General features: G+C 42.5%; 1 protein-coding gene across 7 annotated transcripts in view; it reads left to right on the top strand.

Moving 5' to 3' along the window:
- The window catches only part of LOC308200365 (uncharacterized protein), a 67207-nt gene extending 42733 nt beyond the window's left edge, over positions 1-24474 (top strand). Inside the window, exons 4-10 of one of the 7 annotated variants that reach the window (XM_080606009.1) lie at positions 674-763; positions 892-923; positions 1709-1992; positions 2379-2436; positions 9837-9908; positions 15034-15271; positions 23949-24474. In XM_080606009.1, coding sequence (XP_080462135.1) covers positions 1844-1992; positions 2379-2436; positions 9837-9908; positions 15034-15271; positions 23949-23962 — 531 coding nt within the window. In that variant the 5' untranslated portion in view covers positions 674-763; positions 892-923; positions 1709-1843 and the 3' untranslated portion in view covers positions 23963-24474. The other 6 variants (XR_013955559.1, XR_013955560.1, XR_013955561.1 and 3 more) reach the window with 6 other exon arrangements.
- The last annotated feature ends 1536 nt before the right edge of the window (positions 24475-26010 follow it).

Below are 26010 nucleotides of genomic sequence, written 5' to 3'. Positions count from 1 at the left end.
TGTGCTTAAGTAATAAGTGCAATTATCTTGCTAATAAACACCAGCTTTGAATTAAGCTTATGTTTATAGATACATAGGATGCTTAAATGTTAAGTGGAATGAATTAAAATCCAAAAGAAGTTCTGTCACAGGCAAAGATGCAATAAAAAATGCATGTGCTTTCAGCGTTGTGTGTACTTTCTTTTAGAATTCAGTGTTTACCTTAAATCACCGAGGGAAAATAGTGTTAAAGCTGGGACAATTTTGCACAAACAAATATTTTTCACTTAAAATAGTATCTATTGAACCAAATCATAACATACAGAGAGGCATATTATTAGTACAGAAGTTTTCTGTATATAAGCTCCATGTCTGTACAAAAAAAAAAGACTTACCCCGTCACTGTTGGATGCACTGCTGGAATGTTTTGTTCACACACCTGCTTGCTGCGTTCTTTGATTCAGGTTATGTCTGCAGGTTAAAATTCTGTGTTCTATTCTTTGTGGTCAACCCTTCCTACTATCTAGATACGTTTCTCAAATTTTGGTTGTTCTAATTACCATTTCCTTAGTCACCTTTACTCTTTCAACAGAGATACTAAGACTTAAGAGTCTTGTTAGCACGCTGAACGCAGAGGAGTGTTATTACTCATTTTAAAGTAGTCTTAATCTTGTCTTTCCATCTGTCGCTATAGGTTGCATCAGTCCTCTGAGCATCACTGAACATTTCAAGACGAGTTGTTTATGAAGCATGATCCCAGCAGATCCTCCACAAGAACAAAAAGGTATTATTCATATTTAACAACATGAAGACAGAGTTAATGTTTAGTTTAGATGCCTGAATAGGCTACAGACTTACTGCCAGCTGCTTTCTTTAAAAACATTTTACTGTGTTTTCTCTGTCTTATGCTAGTGGCGTGCAGGTCTCAAAAGGAAGAGAAGAGGGTAAGTTTAATCTTTTTTTTCCTTGCCTCCCAGATCAGGGAGGTTTTGTTCCACTTCTGTCAAAGGCTCTGACAGGTGTTCTTCCCGCAGACCTTCACAAATAGTTTTAAAAATCTGTGTGGCATTCACCTGCCTTTTATTTTCCTTTTAAGTTTTGGTCTTAATTGGGATCCATGTAGACATTTATTTAGTTTGTTTTATTGAGTGGCAGCAGAGCAGAGTATTCCCTCCCACGGAGGTGGGCTCGGGAGAGGACCTGAGGGCAGGTAGTTCTGTGGAGACCCATGCCGATCACAAGCAATTTCCCTTTAAATAATTTATTTTAGAGGTGGGGGGAGAGATGCATGGAATCATTGCCATCTGTGTGCTTCTTCTCTGACGCTAATCAAGCTCTTCTGCCAGGTGACTCTTCCCCATGGGCCTCTCCTGCAGGGAATTTTTTAGTTCAAAGGCTCTGCAGAAATCCAAAGTATCTCAGCTACCCTGTCCTGTCACACCTCCAGCTTGCTGCTGAACCCCCTGCATCTGTCACTGCAGCCAAGTTTTGTGCAGTGCGGATCTCCATCCTGGTGGGATCCCAGGGAACGCTCCCCTTCTCTTCTCTGCTTCCTGTCACTGCTTTGAGTTCTGGTTTGTTCTTTTTGCTTGTTTCACTTGCCCTTTAGTCAGATGGACTCATTCAAACTTAGAAATGCAGCCATGGCTCTGTCTGAAAGCATATTGAGAACAAAAATTATGATAATGGACAAAAATGCTAATTGGAATTGATCATTTTTATTGTACAGCCTAGAAATGTGCTAACAAGGACATCGTAATAAGACAACACAATATTAACAGAGGATGGAGCAGTGAAACAGAAGACTGAAGATGGAGGATAGAAACACTGCAAAAAGGAGAAAAAGAAATACAGATCCAGCTTCATGCCTGCCTTTGGTACAGAGATGATACGAGATGATGAGCGAGGAGTGGCTGCAGCCGAGCAGGACGCGGGGTGTGCGCAGGGAGTGCAGTACCAGCAGCCGTCACCCATCCGTCCCCACGTCCTGGGGCTCCTGGGGCCATGGCAGAGGTGTGCTCGCTCCTCCTTTCTTTGACCAGTACTTTTAGCAGTGTGGTTTGCACTCATCTGCAGAAAATAGTTTAACTCTCTTCTATGAGTTGCATTTTTATGCCAAGACTTGGGAAAGTCTGCCCACAATTATCAATACGGTTGGTTCCTTCTAATCAATCATACTAGGTTGATTAGAATCTAATATTTCCAACCGATGTCTGTGGAAGGAGGCTTAATTTGAGGTGATTTATTCCATTCACTAAAAGTTTTACAAGTAGCTTTAAGGATCAAGCTTTAAAGATCATGTTATCTGATAACTATTGTGTTACTGTGTTAAAACTTGAACATAAAATTAATTACCATATACTGTATGTTCAGCACCTCAGGATATTTTTCCTTTCCAGAACATGCGATCAGCACATCCCTAGGCCAATTATAAATTATAAAATATCACCATCAAATGTGAGTATCCCTGAGCGGAGGTGAGTATTTTGAATGGGTATTTACTGAAGAAGAAGAAAAAAAAAAGTAGAATTTGCTTTATCACTTTCTTTGAGTTTGCCTTCTTCAAAGCCAACTAATTTATCAGGATGAATATTTGTAGACACAGCAGACAACGGAGAATATTTATGGAAAGTGAATTTTAAACTCAAGCATGAATATTAATGTGGGAAGGCTGAATCTGAGTTATTTATTTTTATTTATTAATTATTTATTTTAACCGGGGAAGATATCACAAGCATTGCACTGCAACTTAAACATCCATATGTGCAGCAAAACTGAACCTCACAGTGAAATGGGATGGTGACTGTTAGCATTTAACTGCTCATAAACCACAGATGACATTTTATGTGGTAAGTAATTATATACAGATACTGTCAAGTAAATCCTATATTTAATAACTTCATATGAGTCAGGGAATTTGAGGAAAGAAAAAGATTGCTCATATGCTAGTGAATGGTAATAAAATTTATTATTTGTTATTATTTCACTCAAATAATAACCAGTAGTTATTTTACTCACAAATTCCATGGCTATCCATATTTATCCCAACTATCTGTGCTAATTAAAATAATTACTTTGATCCAGTACAAATAAATTTGTGCTCATTTGGTAGCTTCTTTTAAACTGTACAAAGAAAAAAGCTGCTGAAATGTGGTAGGTGTGATTAGAATAGAAAAGGAGCAAAATCTCCTCTTGGTCCTTCATAGGGTGGATTAAGAGGGGGAAAGCTGATGTGGGGAGTAAAGAATGGGAAAACAGATTGATAACAATTCAAGCAGCTACTACTTTCCTTGTGTGAGGTGTTTTTTTTTTTTTTTCTCCCTTCTGGTTGGTTGTGGCTTTTTTGGTTTTCTTTTAACAGCTGCCAGAAAAGATGCCTTTGGGAGTTGGGTAGTTTGACATTTCAGGGGTGATAAAATGGATGCACTTGGTCAAAAAATTCTAATGCCTTTCTCCATCCAACCTGGCCCCCTGCCACTTATGAACAATTTAGCTCATAGGAAGAGATTTTTTTTTTCCCCTTGACAGCTCTGAGGATTTTGTCTGCCTGATTTTTGACAAAGTCAGGATCAATGTTCCACCAGACTTGCTTATGTCTTAAAGCCTTCTCATGGGACTTCTATTGTATCTATCAAGGTGGATGAATTCTTTTTATAGATAAACAACCAAAACTTTGGACAACGTTTTTTTTCCTTTAGCAAAAAAATAATAAAAAAAACCAACATCAGTCTTCCACTCCACCAGGAATAGCTAGAATCTAAAAGCGTGCCATAGATTATCCAGTATTTTTGTTATCTCCAAGTGAATAGAAAGTCCTTTATAATTTTTGACCTCTGCAGAAGTAAGGATATTGCTCTTATAAATTAGTTTTTCCTTCTGCAGTCTGCTGTAATGCATTGAGATTATTAGTACTGTGACCTGTATTGTAGTTCATCCTTCTTTTCACTGATGCATTACTCACACCTCATCATATCATCCCGTCTTATAGAGTGGTTTTTATTTAGAATTGTGGTACTACTTAATTTTAAGGGATCTCTTTATTTTGAGCCACAGAACAGAGAATCAGTTGGAAGGGAGCCGTGGAGGACTCAGGATCAGACCTGACTCTGGCCCAGAGCAGGACCAGCCTCGGCACTTTATGAGCTCGGGCCAGGTTTCTCAGGGCCTTGTCCGTTCAGGTTTGGAACATCTCCAGGACCCCACGGCCTCTGTGGGCAGCCTGCTTGTGCTTCGTTTTCTCCACTGTAAAATCTTGCCGGGTGTCAAACGCCCCTCTCAGAACATCCTGGCTTTCTGCTCAGCGCCAAGGTGGGGGTGGCAGCTCCTGACACCCAGTCTTTGAACCTCACGAATGCAATTAAAAGGCACGTATTTTCAGTCTTTCCATTTCCTCCAGGCATTATGAGTTTGAAAGACAACCTTTTGCAGAATTTATGATCTCTATTTGTGATTCAGAGCTATTCATTCAATTATATGCGCCTGGCTTTGTAGGAGTGCCAGGAGCTTAAAGACATCTGTTTCTTAGGCTTGCTACCACTGCCTTCCCCCAGGATGCTTTACCTGGTAATAGGATTTTATTCTATTTCTCTCATGCAGTCCCCTAGTTAAAGCACACAGGGACATCAGCCATGCAAAACGCATGTCACACCTCCCTAAATTGGTATAAATTCTTATTCTACAGGAATGCCGAAAGGCCAGGAAAGGATGTGTGAGTTCTCTTGCACTGAGGACTACGTACATACAGTCCAGATTGGCTTACGTGAGAATTTAAGACAAGATGCAAAGAAGGTTAATGGAAGGACTGGAGAAACAACGTAAACACTGCTGGCCATAAACTCTCACTGAATTGCAGTGCACTTATTATATCAACATATTGTTACTGCTCTATTATTTGTGTGCTTTATATATGTGGATAAATATTTATGAATAGTTCTCATTTTCAGTTTCATTCTAGGAATTGTTATGACTGAATAAGCACCTCTGCGTATGTCGTCTTCAGAAGGGCTGTCACCAGGAGACTGCAGCAGCAGCTCTCTGGGCTGATCCAGGAACTCATTGTAATTCCCTGCTCGTAGCACTTGAAGGATCAATATCATTATTGTTAATGGTCATTGCATGCATGATTCAAGATGAAAACAGCTGCCAAATGTTGAATCACACTCAGACAAACCATCTCAGTGCTGTGCTGTGGCAGCACGTTCCCAGCTAAGCGTGAGTACGTGGTGTGTCAGCCCTGCCGTCCGAATTATGGGGACACACGCCGCACTGACGTGACAGGCTGTTTCCACAAACCGTTTTCAGATTGTAGCTTTATTTCTGACTATGGGAAACAGTACAGCCAAGGGTCAGTGGAAGAAGTACCCTTTCATGCAATTGTATGGTTTCTTGCTTTGAACTGTAGTATCTCAGGGATACGCAAAGACATTCAGGTGCCCAGGAGTACCAATGAATGTATTGGGATTTAGGTATGCAGCCCTGTATTTATACTTTGCGTGTTTTGAAATGCATGCTGCTATTTCAAAATCTGGCTCTTGAACATTGCATTGCAATTTAAAATATGTGGTCTGACTTTAATAGATATAAAGAGTTCATGTAAAGATAATTTTTTTCTTAAAAGTACATTTGCCCTTTTTCAGTACAGTTGACAGTCTTGGTTCACCAGAGTACCTAAAAGAAAACCATAATAATCAGCTGTGTAAAAGTGATTTTATAGTACAAATTGGCTTGCTGGGACCGAGGGAGTATTTTGATTGTTATTTTCTCAGTGGAATAGATTGATGTGACATCTGAAATGACAGTCAGGAATAGATTCTGAACTGCCACCTTCATCTCTTAATTAGTACAAGTAATTCTTTTGAACAAAATATGGTTATCATCAAGTTCATTTTGTCCCAGTGAGATTAAAGAGTGCTTGAATTTCACTTTTTTTTTTGTCCCAGGGGTGGGATAATCCCTGTAATTACATCATATTTTCCAGTGTTATTCATGCATCATCTCTAGTGATACTGGGATCTTCTGCAGATCACTTTGAATATATTAGACAAGCCTTGCCAATACACTTCTCATTCAGCAGCTGAAGATTGCTCTAATGGAAGTTGCTACTTTGAATGATATAAAGTTCCCCTCACTGCTTGTTAAGTATATGAAAATGCTGTTAAATGCTGTTTTTCAACCTCTCTATATTCAAAATATCATAAATACTGGGATTTCAGTGTGTATAAAGTTGTAGCTAATTGTTATTCCCATTCATGAATTTAGTGGTGAATGTTAGGAAGTTGCACAGTTAAAAAACTGCACGTGGAAGTATTCAGCTGGGCTATAGCTGTCCTGGGGAAAGGACAATCTGGAGTTCTGTATACCTTGAGATATATCACAAATTTATTTCTCTCTATTTTATTAAATCTGCAACTCATCAGTAAACACATGATTACAGTTGTTGGCCACTCTTCCCTTTGTCTAAGAGAAGCTTGAGAAACACATGACTCAAAAGGTCTCCTGCTTCATTTCAGTTGTGCATTAGTGACTGTTGTTCTGTAACAAGCAGTGACGATTCCTGGCTTTGGAAACGTGGCTGTTTTCCTTACCTCCTCCTACAGTCTACAGGCACTAATTCGTCTCGTTTCCCAGGCTTGCTGTGTGCTCTGGTGTCTTTAGCATTCTTCTGATGTCTTGGTGGTGGTCAGGGAAATCGTAACACGTGGACCCGTTGGGCACTGACCTTCAGTGGCTGCAGGTGACACATCTTCATCTGCTGCTGATCCAGTGGATTTGGCACTATTTCAACTTGCACCAAGATGAATATCCAGCCTGAAATATTGTAATTCATCCAGTGTTTGCATTTTGCTCGTGGGTTCAGCAGTGAATCTTGCTTCTCTGAGCACATCAGAGGAAGACAAGAAGGGAATAAATGGACTTTAATTATTTCAGAAATACCAGGGAAAGGCTGATGCAAACAAGAGCTCAAGCTCTGTTTCAAGTGTAGCATGTAGACTTTCACAATTTTTTCAGAGAGAAAACAGAAAATGTCGTTTATATTAAGAATTTCTACATAGGTATTCCCTACTGAAATCAATGTGTTCTTTCACAAATGGTATCACAGTGGCTGATGTAAATTCCTCATGATTGACTGAAAGTATCAAAGCCATCCTATGCTGGTGAAATGTCATCAGGCTAAAAAAGATCAAATATCTCCATTTCAGAAATGAAAACAATGGCAGAGAGAGAGGCTGAACAGGTTTGAAAGGGTTTGAAGACACATTTTGCATTGAAAGTGATGGAATAGGGAATAGCTCCATTTTTTTTCCAAGTTCTGCTTCCAACCTGCCAGATGATAGGTCTCCTCAGGCCCCTCATTTGTTGGCATTCAGTTTTGTATAAGTTAGTAAACAGATAACTTCTCAACTGTTTGTCATTACAGGTTATCCAAAGCTGAGTCAGGAGTGCTGCAGAAAGCAGCCAGAGTGAGGTATTTGGAGCAGAGCTGGAGGCACGGAAAGCAGCGTGGGGTGGCCTTGTCCAAGGGCTCAGCACGTGGTCCGGTTGCATCGTGACAGATGTGCGCACAGTGTCAATGCACATAGTATATAGGATATATAGGATTTTATTATTATTTCTTTTTTTAACAGGACACATTGGGAGATTAAAGCCTGTGAATCTTCTTTAGCCACTCTGGGGATCATAGCTTTCAGAGGACTTCTATAATTTCTCTAAACCTGTGATCAAATGCCAAATAAATGAGCTAGGAAGCTGTCAAAAAACCTTGCAATGACCGTTTAGGAAGGCAGGTTTTCAGGGCAGTATCAAAAAGCTTTGTGATATATCCTGTCACTGCTGGAAGGGAGATGCCACGGCACGCTGGGCTCCTCAAAACCCACTGAAAGTCTACTCCTGAGACTGCAGCAATTAAAGCGACTGATGTACTGGGACTCAGCTATCCCCTGCTCAGCACTAACCGTGCTGGGAAAATGCCTGCTGAGTCGAGCAAATGCCTTCCTGCGTGGCAGGATCAAGCAGGTAGAGAAAGCGTGCTGTACCAGGGCTGCGGGAGGGCAGCGGAGGCTCCATGCTCCCTGCCATTTTGCTGGGAGGGGCTGATTGCTTTTAGCTGCTGCAAGAACATTGCAGGGCGACCAGCCTGACCGTCACCCAACTGGATAAATTAGCACTTTATGCCCTGTTGTCTGCTGAGCTTATCTGTGTATTTTGGTAATGCACACACTGCTTTGGGGGATAGTTATCACAGGCAGAGGGAGGGCGGGAGGATAAGCTTAGAAAAAGGCTTGGTCTGTGCTGGCAAATTAGTAAGTCTTTGGGCTAGAAGTTTGACAGTAAATATGCTGCCTTCAAATGCAGTCTATAAGTAAACTGGACTTATTAAAATAAATGGGCTATAAGGCTGTTGATGTAATGTGTATTTGAGGATCCCCCACAGCCCTTTTGCCGGGATAGCTTTCATAGTGTTCATTCTTCTTCAGCAGTTTCTGCTTTAATCGCCCCTCCTTGAGCTGCTGTGGATCCAATCCAGTTGTCACACGTCCCATTAGCATTAACTGGGTCTTGGGCCAGAAATGAACTTCATCCTTAGACTGCAGTCCTTTTGTGCTGGTTCAATTTACAAATTAAGTATCGCAGCAGAGAACGTTTGTGCACGTTTCAGCTGTGTGCGGGGGGCAAAGCTAGCTGGGGGCATGGGATGAGGGGAAAGGGCTTTGGGTGCGCGATGGTTATTCTGCAGGAGCAGCCCCAGAAGTCTTGCAAATGAAATTATCTGCAAGGGTTTTTCTAATGTGGGTTCAAGAGAAAATCAACCCATCTAAGATAGGGTGGCTGCCAGTACCCCGCTGCCGGAAAGGTTTCTGGGCCAGGAATGTGGGATTCAAAGAGCCAGGGTGTTGTACTTATCCCTCTAATTTGAAAGGAAGATCCAGAAGTCACAGGTTATTATAATTAAGAAAATGTTAAAATAACCAGTTACTCCTCCTGGAATTAGACTTGCTGCTTTTAAAATTTCATTAAATGAGAATCTAAGTCACAGAGAATATATACGTAATCACAACTGCATAGTTCAAAGAGCTCTGTCAAAAATGGGATGCCCAAAAATATGACCTACCTTCCCTTCCGTTTCAGATTTCCAGGGAGATATTAAAAATTAAAGGTGCCTTTAAGGAGCTTCCCAGAAAACTCTTTAAATGTAGGACATAGTGTACCAGCAGGTTACATTCTGAAACAACTTTTATGCAATATATTGTGCTACAAAGCAATTTTGTTCAGAGTATTTAAAGTACTTCAATTAAGAAAAATAATGATCAAGGACAAACAACATTTTAGTAGGAAGAGATTAAATTATTTCTATGGTTACTGTGCTGGAGCTGCAGCTAGAACTAAAGTTTTAAGATCCATGTTACTTGTGTTAAAAATTTGATGCTAATGACGAATTTTTCATATACCAAAAAAGTCCTTTTTAAGGACAGGATATAGAAGAGAGCTCAAGCTAAGTAGCAGCTTTATCTGTTTGAAATTATTTGCGTATTCCACTGCTTTGACACTAAACTTGGTGACAGTTTTGACTGTTCCATGTTCAGATCTTAAAAAGTTTTGGTTCAAATTGCACAGGGTCCTGCAAACACTGAAAACATACTGTTACTTCTCTTCTTTACTTCTTTTAGTATTTTTTTTTCATTGAAGGTAAGCCCCACACAAAAAATGGAGATAAAAACAAGTATATTACCTTACCATCCTACCAGACTTTTACATTAGGAGTCTGAAGGTTTGTTGGGTGTTTGGAGGGAGAATGTTTATAGGTTTTTCAATCAATAGCTCTTGGACAGCGTCACAGTATCCCTCTCCCTTTTTTGCAGATGCTTCAGGAAAAAGGTAGTTTGCTTTCTGTTATTCGGCAGCCAGGCAGAACAGACAGAAATGATGCCCAGGTAAGCCAAATACCCTGCTTTGGGCTTGTTTGGTTGGAATTGGAATAATTACTGGGGAAAGGGGTCTTGAAAGACCTTAAGAAAGCTACTCTCTCTTAAAAGTAGATTTCTTCAGTTGTAATAAAGTGAAGCAAAATGAGGTGAACATAAAATACTTGTGAGTTCCTCCAGTACACCAACAATGGCATAGACGAGGTGCCAGAAGATGCCTGCTCACCGCTGTGGACCCCCATTTCCTGAAGTTCTCAAGGAGCAGCTCTGTAGGAACTGCAGTTGAGTGGAGGAGCACTCGAGTAATGGCTGAGCAGTAGTTACATTAACAAGAAATCATTGTACTTTAAGGTTTGGGAGCAGAAGTGGATGCCAGAGCTGTGCTTGAAAATATTGTTTAAAGGTCATATAAAGATAAGGGACAAGTGCTGGAAAAAGAGTGCTTTAGAAAATAGGTAAAATTTCAAAAGACTATTAAGAAAGGGTTTCATTTTAATAGTGTACGTTTTCCTCATCTCTCCCTGTCTGTAGAACTTTTACCGAGAACTGCCATCTGTGTAATGTTAAAAATAATCAAAGTTCTCATTTTCTTTGTGAAGAAAGGAAATTAGCTGAAACAGAGCCGTTGCTCTTGCTGCTAAACAAGCATGGACAAAAGATGCAAAAAAAAAAAAAGAGCAACTAAGGAGCATTTTTCTTGGTGCTTAGGCTTGCAGTGTCTGGGCTCAGCCTCATCAGCCTCTCAGGTGGTGCTCATCTCCTGGAGGGCTGGGGTTGTGCCACTGCTCCCGGCTCCATCCCCGCTCGCCTGGTGCTGAGGGCACCACAAAGATTTCACCTTCCTCAGCAGAAGCGGCTCAGGCCTTGCACTAGGGCAGAAAAAAATACAGTACACAAATAGAAAAATGAAAAAGGTAAAAGATGAAGTGATAAAAAAGGAGACCAAGTCTTCCGCTGAGGCCCTAGTCAGCATTTGGTCAGTGAAGATGTGGTGCAAGGACGAGAAATTTCATTTTCCAATTTCTGTTAACAGCTTACAAGGGACAATATTTGTTTCTGTTTCTGCTGGGACAGGCGTTGAAGTTGGATGTCGCCTGCTCTAGCCTTGCATTCAGACTTGGCACACCGTGGGTGCCTGGGTGCTGAGCTCCTTGCCGCCCTCCCCACGCGCGAGGTCTCGGCGCGCCTTCCCTGCCGCAGCGCTGCAGGCAACAGCCACAAATGGCTCGTGTCGCACAGCATTTCGGGTTTGAGTTCACTTAATTACAGCATGGGTTTGTTTGTTTTCACTGAGGTGCTGGAGATTGTCTCTCTTTCTTTTTCTCCCCCACGATTAAAATTTAAAAATGTTTATTTGTAATTACCGTGACTGATTCGTAGCATAATTGCACCAGGCGCCTCTGGATTGCCGCAGTCTGGCCAGCTGTTTCGGGAGGCGTGCTTGTTGCTCTCTGAGCAGATCAGTTTGCTGCATTACAACTTAATAATAATTTGATATTTAGTAAAATATTAGCTGTGGGAAGCTGTCAGCTGCTGATGGGAAAGGGAGTCGGAGGTGGGGCCGGGCACGGTGCTGAGCTGCCCCCAGTGCTGTGCTGGTTGGGGGAGGCAAGGGCAGCGCCACTGCGGCTGTCCCCAGGGCCTGGGAGGGACCGGGGGTGGGGTGCAAGGCATCTTCTGGTGGGATGTCTTCTGCAGTGTTGCAGTGGAAATCTCACCTTGTAGGACTGCAAAGAACCAGGTTCACTCTGAATTGTTGTGCTTGCTTGTATCTGGCAGTTTGTTTAGTGTGGGTACTCAGACTTCTTAGGGAAATTCAGTTAATGTTCCTTTTTCTCATGTCCAGCAAGGAAAAGTAGTTGGATAGTTATTTGTAGCGTGGTTTTTTTTTTTTTTACTTACGATTCTTATTTAAAAAGCATTAAAGAAATAGAAATAATAACAAAAAAAGAGAAATTATAACACAATCTTTTGAAATTTTAGGTAAGGCATATAAAAGTGATTATTTTTGTACCAGCCACACTTCCCAGACTGTACGTTCCTCTTTACACTGGGTTTGAATGGAAAACAAGACATAGTGTCATCATCTCCGTGCAATTCTATTACTAAATTGTCAGAACATAGTCATATTTCTGGCAGCAGTGATTCAACTCCATTTCCACCTCCACATGGATCAGCAGTGACCTTGACATTCTTGGTCAATGCTCATGTAGAGATTGCTTGGCAGGCGCAGGTGCCAAGCTGTGGAATATAATTTCCTGACAATGTATGGTATCTGGGTGTGTAATTGGCTTCTGGGCTGTCCCCGCACAGCTATAGGGTCCTTCCCCCTGCCTCTCAGCTAGTAGTTTTTAATGACCGGGAAACCATGAACCATCTGCTTGTACAGTACTCTGGAACCACACAACTGTTGCTGGTTTTACTGGTCTTATATATTTATGTGCTCCTCTCAAAAATATTTTAAGTGAGATCCATTATCTAATTTTTTGAAATGGGCTATCAGGCAAATAGGATTTTTTTTTTTAATTAGTGGCAAAGGTGGAATCATTAACATGCAAGAGAACACTAAAAGGCAAAATTGCATAAGCGGAGTCTGAAAGTAAAAATCTCTAGCCACAACAAGCATTTCAAGCTAAATCATGTCCCTGGAGATGAAATGATGCAGTAAAGTAATGGACTTTAAAGATCTCCTCCCCTCTCCTTTGCTCTTGCTGCTTTGTCCATTACTGCCTGGGCAGCTGCCCATTTGGCCATTAATGCCTTTCCTGTGTAGGTGTGTAGGAAAGCATTATGTGCAGGTAGAGGTCTGGCTCTCTTTCCTAAGTATGCTATCCAGCACAGCTGGGCCAGCACAGAGAGGAAAATGGGAGGCACCAGAAAGCGTCCTGGCGCAGGCGGAGCGGCTCATCGAGGACGGGGAGCTGCTGGGCAGCGCAGCTACAGCCCTCTGCCTCGGAACGCCTTAAAACCCACAATTTTGTCATCACAGATCATGCCTCCAAGAGAAGCAGGTAAGTGGTTATTATTTCCGAGAAGGAAAGGAGTAAGAGACAAAAAATAGCCTTACACAAAATCAGGCTGCTGCTCTAGGCAGTATCTGCTGAGATGGCTGCTGGGACGAGGGAGATACTGGTGTAAAGCCTGTTGCCACCAACAGCATGGCCTCCTCTGGAGCAAACTTGCTTTCCAAACAAAACCCCCTCCTGATTAAAGGATAATTCAGGATGTACCTGCTGGAAGTGGGACCCCCCACGCACCTCTGTGTTGCTGACGTGAAGCAGAGAAGTGGCACCTCTTCTGGGCTGGTGTCCAGCACCCTGCCCAGGAGGATGGCCTTGGGATGGAGCTGAGCACAGGGCACAGGAAGGCAGGTCCAGACCCACAGGCTCAACATTCATCTCTATCTACTAAAATCCAGTCTGTTTCTATTGTTCCTTTTCTTCTTCCCTCCCATGGCCTCATTGCGTTGTCCTCTGACCTCCTAAATGCTTAGCCCAAACTTTGTCCCCACACCAGTTTAAGAATTGGGAGGAGGAAGGAAAAAAAACTAGGCATCACCACCACCAAAAAAAAAAAAATTAAACAACTAAGAACATGGATCTGTAAGGAAATTGCATAGTTTCACTGTGAAAGGAAATCATTAGTGGAACATACTTGGCAGGAGTATATTCATAAAGAGTTGAGAAAGAGTGAACAGGGAAGGGAAAAGCATAAGTGCCTTTGAGGACACTAAATAATTCAGGGTAGTAGTAGTGTGCTGCACCCATCTCAGGAAAGATTTTTAATACAACTGGAAAAGGTTCAGGGCAACACAGTCCACGCACTTGGGCTTTTAAAGTTGGTTTTGTCTCTTCAACTACTTGTGCATAAAATTCCCACTTTCTTTTTCCCTCGCATGCCTGCTGGTGATGGAGAGAAATTAGGATTTCATGTGAGACATCCATTTTTTACTGATCCAGTTTAGTGATATCAGAAATGCACGAGTTAGAGAAGCGGATAACTTGATGTTAAATGAAATATAAGGCTTTCAGTACATGAACATCTCCTTTGCTAATACTTTATTAATTATATAGAATTTTCAAAAATCTCCTTAAATTCATGTTTAAATTAGTACGTGTGACAAGTTGAGGACAATGTTATATTGACATGGGCTCTTCACAGAGCTAGTTAGCGGTGAGATAATAACAAATGTTCCATACTTTGCTTTTTTCCCTGTTCAGGCAGAATGTACTGCTCTTCAGTGTCTTTTATTTCCAAGTGTTAATAGTTCATCTCCCTCAAGTCAGCAAAATACTGATCATAATTGCAGTTTTGGACTTCAGGTAATGAGAGAGGTTTAACACCCTGAAAGATCTTTTCTTCATTAAAGTGATGTTTTCAACTACTACGGTGGGTTTTTGATAATAAATCAAGGCTCAATGCTCATTTTAAATGGAATCTATAAAACAACAAAATGAAACAAATCCAGCCAGTTTATTGATCAGAGCTGGGTTGTCTTCTGTCTTGTTTTTGCAGTTATGTTCTCATGTTCTCTTTAAAATATGTGCTGCTTCGTGTGAGTAACATACATCATTAAATTAAAAAGAAAGTTAGCTTCAAAGGCACTAATGAAAAACATCCCTATCTGCTGTTCGCTGCCAGTGACAGAATTTAAAGGGTGAAATATTGGTGAGTGCTGGTGAATATATACGTTAATTTAGCAGCAAATTAAAGCTGGCACACTTAAACATCTGCTTCTTTGTTAATTCCATACGTTTTGGACAGTTAGTGACTTGTTTCCTTAATCAAGGACTGCAGTGCTTATATGACCAAAATCTCTATTCCAGATTTGCTTGTTTTCTTTCTTGTTAGTAGCAACATATGGAGATGCACACCAGTCATGAGGGCTGAAATTAGTACCTAGTGCGGAAGTGGGACTGCTATTGTTTGATGGCTTTCTTGTTCTTGTGGAACTAATTCCTAATCTTTCATGATCATTTAATATGTTCAATCCTGCATTAGTGCTGACTTCATTTCTAGGACAATCTGTAAGAGAAGATAAACTCTGGCTCTGACCACTGAAGTTTGGTTATGTGAACAGTCAATGAATTCCTATTAAATTAGGGTGCTGTTGAATGTATTCTTTTCCCTCCAGTGCATTGTGTGCAGGTTGTACACGTGGAGATGCTTTGTCTGTGAATCCCTTGAACTCCCAGGGGCAGCAGAGGCTTTCCGTGTCTCAGGGATGCTCTGGAACTGCATCAGCTCTTCTGGAGGAACGGGCTCCCTGGAGCAGACTGCTGCCAAGAACAGCAGTTCTCTGCTGTACGCTTTGCACCGAAAATGTCCACCCGCCTCACACCAGTGCATTGAAATGCAGCGCGACAAGGCAGGTACGTTGGGTTTTAAGTATGGTTTTAATTTTAGGCTCCAGAAAATCCGTTGTAAAAAGATGCAGCCATATCTACGTGGCTGTGCTCAGTGGTACGCATCTGAGCTGAAGTCATTGCAATGCTCTTTTTCTTCAGAGCTACCAGTTATGCAAACTGAAGCTTTACCTGAGTAGGGATTAAGGTTTTTCATGTTTAGCTCAAACCATTTAATGGAAAGCGATCTATTTTGATGGGATGGGAGGGAAGAACCAAAAGCAAAATCAGAAAAGCCTTAAATACAAGCTTCTCATTTTAGTGCTGTGTCTTTCATACGTACTAGAAGTCATTTTGTTTCTGTCAACAGTCTTCTGTTTAAAACCAGCTTCTGTTCAGAATACAATAAGAAGGAGGAATCAGACTCAATAATTTGCTTATGCTTCTAGTAGTTGTTCCTTACTTTATTACTTGCCAAAGTGCCAGAACTGACAAATTATCCAATAACACAAAACCGAAGGCAACATCGCAGTCGTCGTAAAGCTGGATTAGTTTATAAAGTATCCTTGTTGTGTTTCATGAAATGAATAACTGGTGTTCAGCAAACCTGTTGCAGATTCTTTTTTCCTCTTCCTTTCTCTTTCTTCTTTTTCTTTCTGCCACTAAAATGAGCATAAAGTTGGACGTTTATTTACTTGTCACAAGAGAGGAAATTCTTCAAAAAGAAAAATTGTATTCTACCTTAGCTATTTCAGAACATGAAAGTAAATGCATTGGATTTCGAGTTTGCTGGTGTTCCTGAGGTCTTTGGGTAGCTGTATTCCTGGTGTGGGGGAAACAGCTGTTTGAGGTTGGAGGTATTACAGTAGAGAAATTTTTTTCCAGAGAGTAATACTCAAATTCACTTAGTGAATTACTAAGTACTACATATTGAATTATAACTAGCATTTGATTTAATATTAAGCTTAGAACTTGCTGAAGGCTTTTGCAGGAAAATATAATGCATCAAGGCTGGCAGTTATGGCTTTCTTGCATTTTTTGTTTGTTTGTTTTTATACTGTGAGCTGTAGACGCGGACTGCTGTATCGTGTGTAGGTGTGCACACTTGATGTGCCTTGTTGTGTTCCCAAAGGTGTGCGAACCTGACAGCGCTCCTCAGGCCTGCAGAGATCAGTGCCCCCAGGGCAAAGCCAGCATGGAGCTCCAGGAAAGGCAGCAAACTTGCCTCTGTGTGAAAGTTTTTGGAAGGTGTTTTTTTGTGTGCGCGCGTGTTTTTATTTTTTTTTTATTTTTGCTTTTTCTTTTGCTAAGTTTGTTTTTGGGGCAGGTTGAGCAGACCATGCTCCACCGCACTGCGAGAGCCTCACTGGTGTGGGAAAGAAGTGCTATCAAGTCCTGTTTTTATACATATATATATATATACACACATACACACACACATATATACATATACATGCTTTAAAAGCTGAAGTATAGCAGTGCATTAGCAGAGCTATACAGCTTCCCAAATAAAGCCAGGCTGAGTTCGGTGGTTCATACTGGATGCAGAGCAAACCTACTCCTGCTGAGCTGTTTTGCAAAGACATTCCTCCTCGCCTCCCTCTTCGCTCCCTGGATGCAGATGACTGGTACTGCATCCAGCTCCACAGAAAATAGTCATGTTCTGACCCAATGCTATGCAATTTAATAATTAGGAAATATTTTATGGCACAGTTCTCAGTAGAGAAGAGCAAGTGCAGGTCGTGTGGAAGGCATACTGAAAGCTGTATTTAAGTCCATTTGATCTGATCCCTGTCCCACAGCCCGTTCCTCTCATGTCACAGCCCACCACCAGGGCGTTCTCCTTTATGGCACGTTCCAGCGGACACGAAGGCCACAACTCCCATCTATCGGCTGGCATGGGAGGAGGTAACCTGAGCACACCTCCTTCTGTGTAATTACAGGTTGCTGCAGCCTCTGGCTGCTCCTCTGGAGAAGGAGATAATTGAAGTCACTACACCGTGTGCTTCTAATGGATCATCCTGGTCTTTAACTGATCCTCTCTGGATTTTTATTTTTTTCAAGTGTAACTTGTATTTTGCCCTGCCATTAACGTGTCAGGTCACCCAAGAATGCTTTAATGAGCGTATCTACATAATAGGATGCCCAAATTAATTCTGGGTGTACTTGCTTACATAGGAGGGGTGTAGCAGTGGCACCGATGAACCAGCCTGCAATGGTTGGTGTGTCCTGGTGTGCACCAAGGCAGCTCCACCAGCGTGCACCTCGTGCTGGAACCGCACAGGGCTGAGCATAGTGAGTGCTGCCGGGGCTGGGGGAAAGGTTTCCTCTCCCAGTTCCTGGGAAGTGCTGGAAAACACAAACAGTGCCGGAATAAAAAGAGCCTTCAGGCTGTTATATTCAGTCATTTATATTTAGCACCTTGTAAGATGAGTGGGAAAGCAGCAAAAACCTAATTAGGTGCAGTTTATGCTAAAAGAAGAGCTACCCCGTAGGAGTGGAGTTATTAATAGAGTTCATTAGGAACAGTTTTGAGACTGGCACTTAACTTAGCAATGTGCTATTGAAATTTACCAATGACACAAAACCTAGGGAGGGAGGTATTGCTGGTGCAGAGGAGGTTTGGTATATAGGAAGAAAGAGTTGACTGGGAGGGCTGCAGTAATGAAAATAAGATGAATAATAATAAAAAAAAATACACAAGAATATGCACTTTGGTACTTAGAAGTGAAAAATTCCTGCCATAACTGGAAAATTACAGTTGTAGATGATGGATGCAGAGAACAATTTGAATATTGGAGTTGATCATTGCATATAAACCAGAACGCTGGTGCAGCTATGCCAGCCAGTGCATGTAGGATGCTGTTTACTATTCTGATCACAACTGCTTGAAATGGATGCTAATCGGAACAGGTGAGGACAAAGGCTTTCCATTCCCTCCCCCCATCAGCATCCCTGCCTGTCCTTCAGCAGGTTCCCAGAAGGACTCAGTGCAAACAGCCCGGCAGTTCAAAGCCAAAGACGACATCAGCCTGCTTTCTGCAGAGGCATCGGGATGAAGTACCAGCAGGTGACCACAGCAAAGTGCAGTCAGATCAGCAGACATTTCTCCTGAATGAAGGAATGCCAATTAAAAATCCACCCAAAGGAGTGAGGACCTGGCAGCCCCGTTCTGCAGGACCAGAGCACACAAAAACCTCACTCATTTTCCGGTGAGGTTGGCCTCAACTAAGAAAATTGTAACACGAAGGAGAATACAAATACACCTGGATGAAGTGATGGGCTGTCTGTTAGTGCACGGTAAGACCCGAATACTCAGACACCACCTGATTGTAAAGCACAGAGCAAACTGTCATCCCTCTGGGATCTGTGAGTGGTACCTGACCCACTTGGCTCTTCTTGCCTGCAGAGGATTTCTGTGGGCTAGCTAAGCCTCTTTGCTGGTGACCTGCAAAGCAAGGAGACGTCTGAACTTCACTAGAAAGAGGTAGACGATCCTTTGTCAGCGTGAACACCACGCTGTTCTTCCTTCCAGCTCGTTTTTCTGCCCAACCGTAGAAAAAAACAAACTATTCCCACAGCATTTGACATTCCTGCTAGACCGTCAGCTCACTCTGGTCAGTTAAAATACATTTGTCTTTTCATTAGCTTAAACTTACAGGAAGAAAAACCTTTTTGTGAAGCCAGGAGGTGTTTGCAAACAGCAGGATTCCAGTGACTAGCTCCTGCAGGCTCCCGAGACCCGTGTGCTTTCTCCTCTTTACTTTCAGGTCTGAAAATGACAGGAAGGTCAGCGTGACCGTGGCTCAAAGATTGGGACCACAAATTTGACAAATGTTGCAGCCTCACATGATTTTACTTCCTTGAATAATTTTTTATTTTCAACAATACCGCTGCTTGAGGAGGAGGTTGACCCATGGAGCCCTTCTAAAAGACACTCTGATAACTCATGCTTTTTCACTTCAGCAGTGCTATTTGTTTGTGTGCTTGACATTTGTCCTATAGCTTTGTGCCACCTACTACAGCTCCTTCTGATTGAATCACTGCTTCCGTTATTATTTCTCCGTTCCTTGACTTTTTTCCAGTGAAGTGAAAATATTCTCATTCTTGTTTGCTATTGATCAGATAATCCACAGGTCTGAGCTGGTCTGACATAGCCCAGACTGCGATTTGATGTATTAGAAGATGAGTACGTACATGGAGTGGTTTATGCTTTTTTACCCACACTTTTATAAAATGTTTTAATATCTGTAGTACATTTTCAGTGCATTACAATTCACATGAATTACATTTCAGTGCATGTAGTGTGCCTTTCCAGGAGGGTTTTCCAAGGAAATACACTTGGTGCATTCTTTCAAAAATCATCAGCTCTGTTGTTCCCCTCCAACAAAAACCTCTGTTGTAGATTAAATAGTTGTTTCGCAACCAGTGTCTGAATATTTTCAACAATTTTTAAACATTTTTACTTCTTAAATCCTTCTCAAGAAGGGAAGCAATTGTTTTTCAGATGCAGTGAAGATAAGTGTGTGCTTTTCCAAGGAGGATTTCCTTGATCTCTCGCCTTGCTTGGCTGCGTTTGTACAGAAACGTTGGACAACCTCAAGCGGGGAGCAGCGCCTGCTCGAGGAGCCCTTCCCCAAGCCCCAGGTGTGGTTCTCCTCCCGGGATGATCGCCGTTCTGGTATTTTCCAGTCTGTTTCCTCCCTGAGTACTGCAGCCCCCCATGTGAGTGAGCGCAGGGTCTTTTCTTGTACATTTGGGTGTTCTGGGGTGGGGGGGTGGAAGCAACGGTCCGCAATAGCTAGGTGAGACGTAGATGCATGGACCCCTGTCTTTGAACACAATTATTCCTGTCTGAATCCAGTGAGAACATCTGTGCTTTGCTGTTGTTGTTATTTACCTTTACAGCAAATACATTTCTTCCTTGAGTTACAACAGCAAAGCTTTTGGAAACTTTTCTATGTCTCTGGGTGTTTTCTAATGGGTTACATCTGGGTTATCTGGGGAGCTTTGTCTGTTGCTCCCTTCCCCTGGTCGCTCTGGGTGCTGGCCTGTGCCCTGCAGACTGTCCCTGGCCGGAGGGAAGGGCCGGCCCCGCGGCTGTTCCAGGCTCGCATCGCAACTGAACTCGATGAAGTTTTGGAGGAGGGATTGGGTGCGTTTGCACGAAAATTCAACAAAGCTGGGAAGCGTTTGCTCCTGTCAGGCTGGCCACCTTCCCTGCTCAGCAGAGACTCCTGCAGGAGCTGCTCTGGGGACTTCTGAAGCATCCGTGTGCTTTCTGGTAGGGGCAGCAGCTGCAGCGGCTTGACCTTTGGGTTTGGGCCATGGATTAATTCAGGTGGCCATGCAAGCCAAGCTCAGGTTCTGCTGGAGAGATCACAAATAGCAGAGTCAGTTCACAACTTCTCACAACTTTCCATGCATCTTCAGGCAGGACAAAAATATTTCATTTTACTTCCACCGTTATTACCACCCAGATGACTACAAAGATACAGAATTATAAAACTAATTGCTTCTGCAATTTAGCTTCATTTTTACTGCGTGATTTATAGACCTGTGACAAGAAGACCCTTTCCTAATGGAGGCTTTTCCAAATGTATTTTCATCCGTTTCATAGGTCATACTCCTCACTTCAGTTCTTTTGTCTGCCATTTGCTATGGCTGTTAAACAGCTCTAAAATTAAAGTGTGATTATTCAGAAATCACTTCGTAAAACATTATATGCCATTTTCCACCAGTTTTTCCTATATGTCTTGCACTAGGCAAGAGAAACTGCTGAGTTTGAGCTAGCAATGCAAAGTTCATTATGGATAACTGTCGATTAGATAGGAAAGCGAATTATAGAAAAGAGATCAGTGGCATCTAATTGTCTCTTCTGTGGACACGATGCTTTATAGATGGAGGGAGCAGCTTGCGGTATCATTGGTGGCACTGAGATTAGTTATAGATCTCTTGCTAATGCAGACTGACAAATGGGGCAAATAGAATATTTAACAACTATTTAAAAAGCACATTTCCTTTGTTCAGCTTTGGGAAGATGAATGAATTAATAGTAAATTTTATTTTAAAAAGAAAAATGTATTGGTGGTAATGTGGCGTGGGTGTTTTGCTGAGGAGGAAGGTGGGGGTTTGAATTCTAAATCACTTGTCTAACATTTCCTTCTCTGAGTTGATCTTGTGATGTTACTGGTCTGATGATGGGTACCGTATTCCCATCCCAGGCAGAGCACAGAGGCAGGTGCCATTTCATGCACCCTGAAATGTGTTTCAGCTTGTTGTGAAGTGGGAATTATAGGAAATTGTAGCTGCCAGTGTCCTTTTTTCCCTAGAGTAATCAAATGCTAAATAATATCACTAGCCTTAGCTGTCTCAACATTACTGTTACTGGCCTTCCTTTGAGCACGATAACCTATGCATAGGATGCTATTACACCAGCTGAGGGGAGTGAAATGATGAGGAAGTAGAGAGCTGGGAGAAAATTTTGTTATTTTGAGTAAGATGGTATCTGATGGGGGTTGGGGAGGACTGGTAATGAAGGAGAAACAAAATGTTCAGGCAGGGAGAAGGAAAGAAACCTTATTTTGTGTGCCTTTATGTAACAGCGCTACCAAACCCAACCATTCAGCAAGTGCTGGTTAGGGATAGCGTGACCTGGAAAAGGGGCCGCGTCCTCCTCCAGCAGCCAGTGCATGAAAATAGGGAAAGAAAAAGGCCATTCAGTAAAAGAGTGAAAATGTCAAGGAAATACAGATGTCTCGTAACGTATGGGGACTTGAGAGTTAACCTAAAAGACAGAATGTTCTGCTGGAGCTTGTGTGCAAGGTTAAAGCTGTACATATTTCTCTCCCCCAAAGTCTGCTTTTTCCAAGCCTCATTAACCATTTTGCTGAACATTACAATCATTACTCTTCTGCCAGGTTTTACCACATTTTTCAACCTTTTAGGTACAGACCTTAGAATTATTGATCCAATGAATCATACTGACTGAGGTGCTGGTTGCTGCTGAAACACTTGGGTAGGAACCAGGATGTTGGCTCGACACCAGACAAATCTGGCTGAATGTTCTTTGCATGGGGAGTGCTTTTCCACATGGAAGAAGCAGCAGTGCTGAGGGTATCACCTCCTTGCAATTTCTGTGGTAGCGTATGAGCTTTAAGGCATCTAATGACAATGATGGCCAGTAAAAAAAAAAAAAAAAAAAAAAGCAGGGACCTTTCATCTTCACTACTGAAAATTCTTCATTACTGCAAATAATGAGATCTGTGTACCATGGAGGCATTCTGTACACAGCACCTGAGGCTAGTAATATTTTGTCATTTTATTAGCTGACTGGGTTGGCTTGCACTGGGAGGAGCATGAAGAGGTTTGACAGAGCTCATGGGGTGTAAAACTCCAGGGACGGAGGGCTTAAATGACTGCTAATAATATGTCTGTGCATACATATATGCATATATAACCATATATCATACATCTATTCTTGTATACATGTCTACAGTGCTACTGTAGATGTGGTAGAAGCAGATAGATATTGGTCATGCCTCTTTTCATATGTTTTCGGAATGCCAAAAACTAAGCTATTTGTGTGAGCAACTGGTTTTGACTGAGCTACAGAAAAATCCTGTCTGAGCTGCCAGAGTGCATGGCATCAGGGGCTTTGGGTTTTTGTCTTGTAGTCAGGATTATGGTACTTAAAGAATGGGCCTAGTGTTTATCCACCACACAAATGATTAGTACAATTTGAAATCTAGAATAAATGTGCAGCCAGATGTGATGCTGCCTCTGACTCTGTTGCTGGTTATTGAGCCTGGCCATTAAAAATGGAAATAAGGCCTTTTAGAAAAGACACAGTGAAATCACTGACACAATGAGCAGCAGTCGGAGTTATTCTGTTCCTGATACATGTACCCTAATTGCGGAGGTGGCCATAAACTTTGGTCTGCTTCTCCAAGAGATATGACAGTACAATAACTATAAACTAAGTAATTACAGCTAAGATATTAAAGATTCCCGAACATCTGCTAAGTCTGGGATGAGACACAAGAATGAACTGCCTGATCTTGAAAACCAGCTCTAATGTGCTCATCTCAGGCTGGATCTGGATGGATTTGGGGAAGAAATGCAGGACTCGATGTGTAGGCATTTGTCCAGGGGAAGGCCTGAAAACAGAGAGCCTATTTATTAAGCAGAGTGTAAAGAGAAGGCTTGAAGGATCCCCGCTGCAGAGCAAGGTGTTATTTTTATTTTCGCTGCGCCAGTGCCTGCAGGAGCAGCAGAGATTGCAGCCTCACAGCACCGGTGCTGGGGGGCAGCAGCTGAGCCCCCCCTGCTCGGGGAGCCCACGCTCCGGCAGGGACGGCGCAGATGCTGCCTGCGTTGCTCATATTTCAGGTTGCTACAGGGAATTTGTAGCAGTTAGGAACGAGATGTTCTGAGTCTCAGACCGGTACTTGAACATCAGGTTTCTTTGTCCTCTATCTCAAGCACTTCACGTTCGGGTTTTTGCTTTACCCCGGCTGCTTCAAGCTGCCAGCGCAATCCTGCGCCTTCCCCAGGCACGTCGATGAGCAGGACAAGAAGCCTATCCCCGCACAGCATAAATGGGGTGCAGTCCTTTTATCACTTATTATGTGAACTATGGTGATCTTGAGTAGCAGCAAATAAACTAATTACATCGTAAGCGCTTTTTCTTTTGTGTTTACAGAACGGAACGCATAATGCATGAGTTTAACAGCTCCCCGCGCTATACTGGGATTACAAAACTGCGTATGGGTATCCGGTTTACCACAAAATATACATTAGCAATGAGCATAAGACAACGTACTTTGGCAGATCTGACTTGCTCTCCGTCAGTTTCAAAAGGAACGAGCTTTAAGATTTATTTTGTAGAAAAATATTTTGATAGAATATATAACAGATTTTGCCAATTCACATCTCTGTTTTCTTTTTTAAGAATAAAGAGATTGAAACAGTTAATAGCTTTGAATGAAATTAACTTTTCTTCAGTAAACCAACCAACCAAACAAAGCAGCTATGATGATTCTCTTGCAGCTTTCCAAAACAATTAGGCAGTAATGACTGCTGAAGAGATTTTCATGTCGTTTGAAACACTGGTTGGCACAATTGGAAGCCACAAATTTTTCTCTTTGTGACTTTATTATCTAAAAGGAAATGACTAATTTGGAGTTTGTTATTATTGTTTTATAGTCCATGAAATATAAATATATAAGTAAACACTTCCATGGATTTAAATGTATAAAATACATAACGTGGAATAGTTAAAAATTAAATAGTTTTCTTTAGCTGAGGCTGAGCCGGGCTAAATTATAACTAGGATTTAATTCAGTGGTTTTCAGTTCCCTAGTACAGCCCTCATGGATTGTAGCTGCCAGTGAGTTTCACACCAGGAATAATCCCACTGATGGCACCGGGACCTCTGTCCTTCCTGGTGCCGCTGGGCGGGATGCTCTGCAGGGTGGGTGGCAGGACAGCTTTATCGTTTATTTTTGTTTTTATTTATTTATTTTATTTATTTCTCTCACCAGGCCTGTTCTCCTAGCTTCCCATTCCCTGAGGATGCTTGCTGCACGCACAGCGGACTCGGGGAGTGCTGCCCCGTGGGTGCCGTGCCTGTGGCCGTGCCTTCCCGAAGCAGGAGCGGGGAGCACGGGGGGCCGAGGAGCTGCCCGGGGCCGGGCACCCTGCAGGTAATGCTGCTCATGCTGCTCAGCCATCACCAGTAGCTACGTCTTCTCCGAGAAGCACACATATATTAAAAAAAAAAAAAAAAGACTCGTAATTCATTTAAAGATGACCCACGATGAAGAACGTTCTATATTGCCGTGCAGTAGGACCGCTTATCCTGATATTTAACTTAATTTCTAACTCAATTTGAGTATATGAATGAATCATGACATAGGAATAACATTTGAAAAGAATGGGTTCCTCGACATTTAACAATTGTTGATCAACGTTAATAGGGGAGCAGTGAGGTCAGGACTTGTCCTGTAGCCTTTTTCATCCCAGAAATACTAATTAAATCTTGCTCCTTTGCAGTCAGCCCAGGGCCCGTCTTGCTGCAGCCGGCTCGTTCCTCAGGAGCTGTAATCCCTTCCTCTGACTCTCCCGCAGCTGGACTGCCCCAGGTAACTGCACGCAACAGCACACCAGATGCTCTTTCTGGCATTCCCCCTTACTCTTACCTTTCCTGCATGGTTTAACAGTCCCTCAGCTCTACCCAACAGGAATTGTTCCAGGCTATTTTGGTCCTCGTCCAGACCATATGTATTTCCTTCCCTTTCAAGTGCGATAGATGTGTGCTGGAGGTGGATGTCCCTGACGGGCACATCTTGTCCCCTTCCTGTCCAGAAGTGCCTGAAAACCCTCTTCTCCGTGCTGTGCTGCTGCTCTGCTGGCAACGGCACTTTTTGTCACCTCTGCGCCTGCCTCTCCAAGTCCCTTTGGTGTGTTACACTGCCCCTGTGCAAAGGAAAGAAGTCCCAATCATTTCTGCGAGCTGTTACATTAACCTCCGTGTCCCTTCTGAGATCTGGCTGTGCTCCGGTGGCCGCAGTGCTCTGCCCTCTGGCACTGCCCGGGTGGGGACAAGCTGCAGCTGCTGCTTCTCTCATTTCCCTGTCCTGCTCTCCCAGCCTCTGCTGCTTTTTTCCCTCCTGTAGCAGCCTGTCTGTCACGCAGGTTATTAGCTTGCCAGCTCTTTCCTCTGCTGTGTTTCCTACAATGCCAAGAAAAATGGGATCCTGAGT

The sequence above is a fragment of the Anser brachyrhynchus genome, assembly GCF_964034855.1.
Source record: "Anser brachyrhynchus genome assembly, chromosome: 10".
In the NCBI taxonomy this organism is placed as follows: Eukaryota; Metazoa; Chordata; class Aves; order Anseriformes; family Anatidae; genus Anser; species Anser brachyrhynchus.
Note: the sequence above shows the minus strand (reverse complement) of the source record. Positions and strands in the feature narration are given on the sequence as shown.